Source organism: Physcomitrium patens, chromosome 2 (genome assembly GCF_059467195.1).
Source record: "Physcomitrium patens ecotype Gransden chromosome 2, ASM5946719v1, whole genome shotgun sequence".
NCBI classification, from domain to species: Eukaryota; Viridiplantae; Streptophyta; class Bryopsida; order Funariales; family Funariaceae; genus Physcomitrium; species Physcomitrium patens.
The window spans coordinates 18,216,604-18,222,483 of NC_143411.1; the positions used below are offsets into that span (position 1 = coordinate 18,216,604).

A 5,880-nucleotide genomic window follows, 5' to 3' on the forward strand; every position below is an offset into this window, starting at 1 on the left:
TTAATATGAGGATAAAAACTAACAACAACTCAATATTAATTACTGGTATATTGAAAAGCTTCTTTGAAAACCTTGATACAAATTGGAATTTATAGAAATTGCACATTAGAATATCAAAAGTATGCATTCATTGATGGTTTTAAATAAAAACTAGTTACAATATTTTCAGAAAGCCTTGCTCAATGAACTTTGAAAACTATACCTAATACCTCCATTTGTTGAATTTTGCATTCATACAAGCTCATCAGTTATACTCCAGGACATTTTATTTTTCATTAATTTAATCTCATCGGTTAATATTTAGTCATACTGTTGTATGAATAAATAAGTAAATAAATAAATAACTCTAAGAGAGCCATTATTGCTCATTAAATATCAATTGAAATCAATCTATCTTCATGAATTTTTTCTATAAAAGACAAAATTTGTAGGTCATTTAAACTCACTGTATTGTTTTAGTCTCAATTTTATAAAATACACTACATTATTCTCAGAGCGTTTATAGTAAACGCATCGAGACCAGTTCGAAATTCTCCAAAACTAACCAACCTACAAAAGTAAGGGTTGTAACATACAAATAGTTCAATTCTTTTTCATAATTATTGGATTAAAACAACTCACACATTTTGCAGTTAGACCCAATTCAAATAAAGTTTTCACTACTTTAGAATAACTACGAATTTACAAAAAATCAAATCGTATTCCTCTGCTCAAGCTGGTTGTTAAGTTTTTTAGACATCTTACCAAATTTCCTCTTATATCCGCTTAGTTTAAAGTATCTTTCAAAATATTGATTCTGCTTCATTTATTGAACTCTAAAACCATGAATATATTCGCTAATCAATCATCAACCCAAAAAGCATCGAACATTAATAGTTATCACCACTATTCTTTCTAATATTATTTTTACCTCCAAACAAAACAACTTTAGAACCATTCAAAACACATCTATTCAACTACCTTAGGCTTGTGAAGAATATACTAAACCCCCTGAAAACCACCCAGTCAATCTTATAATTCACGTTCCAAATTTATTCTCTAAATTAACTACAATAACAGTACCATAAGCCACAACATGATTACTGTGAAATTTGAAAAAAAAAAAAAAAAAAAACATAAAATGACTCACCCTTTCTCAAAAAAAAAAACAAAACAAAACAAAACAAACAAGCAAAACAAAAACAAAACAAAAAATCCACCCTATTTCTTACACGACATAGACATTACCCTGCCCACACAAGGCTTTCTAAATATATTTAGATATATATACATGTACAGATACAGAGGTAAACAATAAAAAAATAGGGCTTACCCATCTTAATCAATACAAAACCTTCATCAATTTTTTTGTAAGGAAAAGGAAGAAGCAAACGTTAGCTTCAAGAGCCTTTGGAGCAGAGTACAAGACTCAAAAGAATGCACCGACAAGCTGACGTCGGCGTCGCGGCGTCGGTGCGTCGAGGTTCAGTGCAGTTGAGTTTGCGGCGGCGCGTGACGGAGCTATAGCTAAGTGGGTCCCTAATGGACTGGGCACCACGACAGCCGCAGCGTGCACAAGAGTGTACAATGAAGCTACCTCTCTCTGTCGTAGCTGTTACGGGACTGCGACCTTAATGACTTCGACTCTGACCTCGAGGATTTGGGCTCAGAACTCATGGATCTGGGTTCCACGCTGCTGGATTTGGAGCTCTGTGTCAAGGACTTGGACTCCGAGCGGAAGGACTTGGAGCTGGTTGACACGGATCCTGATCCGAAGCATGTGCTGCGAGGAGTGCCATCGACGGGTAGTTCCACGGGGCGTTTGTAGCTATCCACGCAGACAGCTCGGAAGAAGTCGTCCACCATTGCCAGATAGAAAGGTGACCGCAAGCTCATGTACCCCTCCAGAAACTCGTCGACGTCGTTCACTTCGGAGCAGTATTTGCCTTCCTCGAGCATCATCTGTGCCACATCGTCGTGAAACACGGCAACGGCTTCCTGAGGAGTGATCGAATCCAGTGGGATTACGTCCGTGTCGTCCATGTAGCACACGCTGTGTTTCCCGCTGGAGCACCTCGAAGTTTCGCGTCGATCTCCCTTGCGGCTTGCGTATTTGCCCAGCAGCACCACGACTTTGGATGTTTTTCTGGAGTGAGCATTTTTCCTGTCCGAGTGACGAGGGGTGGAAGAGTTGGACGAAGGGACACTTGAATCGCTCCGTCGGTGATCGTAGTAGTCTCCTAGTTGTCTCTTATCCCTGCTAGGCGAATCTAGTAGCTGTTTACTGACAATGCTTGTCAAAGTGGAAGGAGATAATTTGGTTTTGTTTCGAAGGGTGCTTGTAGAAGAATACTGCGGTGATCTGGATTCGAATGACTGTGATTGAAGGGATGAACGGGAAGAGTAGCTCGAGGAACTCGCATCACTGCGATACTTACACCTCCGGTCGAGATACTGCGACGAACGGTCTGAGTACTCTTCGGAGGTCCAGTCCTCAGATAGACTGCTGCCAGAACGGCGTGATGAATACGACCCAGTGCTTGCCGATGTCGTTTCGTGATACATCTCCACTCCAGAGTCAGTATCATCTGTGCTCGATCGAAATGCTAAATTAGTCACTGAAGATGTTGCGCAAGGGAGAAGACTACAAAACGGCAGGTACAAAACCAAACCAGTGCGTCAGCAATTGAGGTTACCTGGGCTGTAATTAAGTGGTTGCGCACTAGACGGAGTATCCGACCGAGCAAGCGATTGCGCACTCGCGGCAATACCTGTGCGATTAGAGAATCCACTCAAATTTCTGCCTTCCCCTAAAGAAAGAGCCCTGATGCTAAGCTCCCCGCGTCTCTCGAGTGACGTCCCAAAGTCCTGGCCCGGCCACTCAATTAAGCTTGACAAAGAGCTCGCGCTCGTTCTCGCATCTGACTTCAAGCTCATGTCTCGACTGCAGTCATTGTGGGCGCTGGACATGATCGTCTCTGGGATGGACAAAACAGACCTTTCTGAACGAAAACTGCTATCATTGCTATAGGAAAATCTCTCAGAACCCGAGGGTGATCTTTCCAAGGAAGAGTGACTTCGAGACAAAGAATCAAGTCTCAGATTCGGCACAACACACGGAAGAATCCTAGGCGAGCGTTCTACTACAAAATCCAATGGAGGCGGTAATCTCTCCAATGCTACCTGCTGTTCCGTTTTGTAACCTATGGACGCTGTTACAAACTGTATGGGCGGCCCTTCACCCTTATTTCGGTGTTGCTCGATGCCATAGTCTATCGATGCGTTTACGAACTCAATAGGAGGTTCTAAATTCGCACTCAGATCATTCTTATCATTAATGTCGAGATCTAGATCTACAGACGCTGTAACATTAGTAACAGCGGTGGTCTTAGACCCTGAAGCAGCGGCTATATATTCCTTGCCAAGAAGTTTCCAGTTCTTACGCGGAGTTGCGTTGGAAGCTTTGGAGATTATTCCAAACTTCTTGACGAGGAACTTTGGACTCCGCTTCTTAATTGCGCCGCTCTCGTAATGAATCATACCGCCCCTAGTTGTCAATCCATCTGGCTTATGAGCGCTGGCGGAAGACGAACCATGGTCCGATCGATTCGCATCGACGCAATTCGAATTTAGATGCAGTTCCTGGTCGACCTTAGCCATTTCTCCACCTAGACCCCAACGTGGTGCCAAAGGTAAGAAAGACTTCGGCGTAACAAGTCAGGAGGATTGCTGCAAATGATGCAGACTTGCCTGACTGGAGGAACGGAGTCGTGTCCGTCAGCTTCTGGCCAATGCTGGCATTCACTGCTGTCTTAGATGAAGTAGATTCGGACTCTCCCTCAGACTGTCTCAGGAACATATCATCTATCGTCTGTTAACCACCTATTACGAAGACCTAGAGAAAATCTCTTGGCTCCGATCTCAGAGTATACCACGATTTGAAGAGCGCCAGAGCCGATTCGTGAGAAACCTACTCTGCAATGCTCACATCCCTCTCCAATCACTTCAGTTGTCCTGCATTACCGCTAAAATAACCAGAACTAACTCCGTGCTCCAAATCTCGCGGCATTCCGAAATGGAAGCACACCACTGCATCATTCAGCAGCACAATCCAATGAGCTTTACCACATTGCACGCAATGCTGCTAAATCACTTGTCCTACCATTCATTATGCCAGACTTACCTCCCTCCCACCGGCCTAGAGTTTTCCATCTGTATCACAAAATGAAGCGTGTCCACCTTAATCAACAACATCCCACTCCACAAACACTTCGAATACGCAAGCAAAGTCGTTTCGAAATGCCTCAAATTTGCTAATCGGAGAAAAACCAGTCTAAACCAACCAAAATAAAGAAACCCACAAACCAGAAAACAAAAATGAACGTGAGAAAAACTTGAATCTGAAGCCTTGAACTCCGCAATGGGAAGCAGAAGCGCATACCCTGTGTAGCGACGAAGGATGGAATGTGAGCACATCCCTTCCTCCCCTGGAAGCCGCCGCTCCGCCTCGACGGTGGGCACTTGCATCTACAGTAACAATTTGTCATTTACACCACCTTGGGGCCCCATGTCCCGAAGCGTCCACAAGGCCAGGTTGCGATGCGCGAGCAAATCCTATTGGAAGAGATGACACACACGCGTCTGACGTGCACAGCTCCTTGTTGCCGGATTTTCTCGCATCGTAGAAGGATCTCACGATAAAAGGTGCTCTACAACAAGGGATTGCAAGCCTGCCAAGATGACTCCCGGAATCTATTGCCTGCCACCGCCGGGAAGTGTGTGGAGGTTGAGGCTATATGTGGCCACCTCCCGCATTCCCCAAGTCGGATTCCCCTTCCGTTGCACCCTTGCGCATCCTGCAGTTTTGTACTGCTCTGTTCTAAAATGCACGGTAATGTTATTATAAGCATTCTTTCCATTTACTGCGTGCCCAAAAATCGGTGACTAGATTGTTATTGCTATATATATCAACGTATACAACTCGACCAAGCTCGTGTTCATGGGATGCACAGCTCGGAGCTTGTGCCGCTGCACCTTCCTTGCATGCATCCAACTACGGCTTGCCGGAAATGTCGAAGGAAGAACATAAATGTACATTCCCACACATGCACATACATGTTTGTACAAACATACATGTTTTTGATTTGAGCTCCACCTCATTATTTACTAAAGGCCTTCAACTCAAGCTCAATTCTCAAAATCCGCGTAGATTGAACCTTGGCAACTGCCTGGTCACTGGCAGAGTCATCTTTTGCAAACTTCCGCATTTTCACGCCTACGTTGTGAAGCTGGTTCCTCTGAAAGCAAGCCCCCAGCGTTGTCGATGAAAGCAGTGCTAATCTTATCCTCATGGCCGTGATGCAAACTTCCACATGCTTGCATGCTGCGGCTCGGTTGCCGAGCATTCCAGGCATAGAAAAACGGAAACTCATTGGGGTTGTTTGTATTAATAATTTACCTGTTTGTTTGTTTGTTGTTCAAGTACAGTACTACTCAACTGAAGACAGCAACTGGGTTGATGCTTTCACTTGCACACACTTGGAGCGTTATTTAAATATTTATCTGTTTATTTTGTTATTTGTGTAACCGCTTCTTCCTGGATGAGATCATGACGGTGGCCACCCACTTCACACAAAAAGGTCACCTGCATTTTTGCACACGCTCCATTTTCAAAATGGGAATTAGACGCCGTGTGGGCCTGAATAGAAATAAAATAAAAATGACCTCATGTTCTCCGCCCCCCTGGTGGCAAAGTCATTTGGCATGAGCTGCGGCGACACTTGGCTATGGTCTACAGATTAAGGTTGAAAGGAAGGGCAAACGAGCAACAAAAAAACAAAAATTAAAATATTAAATTTATCACTAAATGTTTGCACGGATAAACGACTCAGTTGCTCCCTA

The 5,880-nt window shown here is 43.8% G+C and overlaps 1 protein-coding gene across 3 annotated transcripts; it reads right to left on the reverse strand.

Moving 5' to 3' along the window:
• Positions 1-1,219: 1,219 nt before the first annotated feature.
• LOC141044380 (uncharacterized) lies at positions 1,220-5,572 on the reverse strand. 3 transcript variants are annotated; one of them, XM_090248213.1, is made up of 4 exons: positions 4,421-5,572; positions 4,163-4,191; positions 2,676-4,068; positions 1,220-2,567 (listed from the first exon to the last, which is right to left on the reverse strand). In XM_090248213.1, exons 3-4 carry the CDS (start codon positions 3,637-3,639, stop codon positions 1,573-1,575), a joined length of 1,959 nt encoding a protein of 652 aa, XP_090104339.1. In that variant the 5' UTR covers positions 3,640-4,068; positions 4,163-4,191; positions 4,421-5,572; the 3' UTR covers positions 1,220-1,572. The 3 variants fall into 3 exon arrangements, with proteins under 3 accessions (XP_090104339.1, XP_024401256.1, XP_090104340.1); XM_024545488.3 differs by lacking the exon at positions 4,163-4,191; XM_090248214.1 differs by lacking the exon at positions 4,421-5,572 and having other exon boundaries at positions 4,163-4,404.
• Between the last annotated feature and the right edge of the window lie 308 nt (positions 5,573-5,880).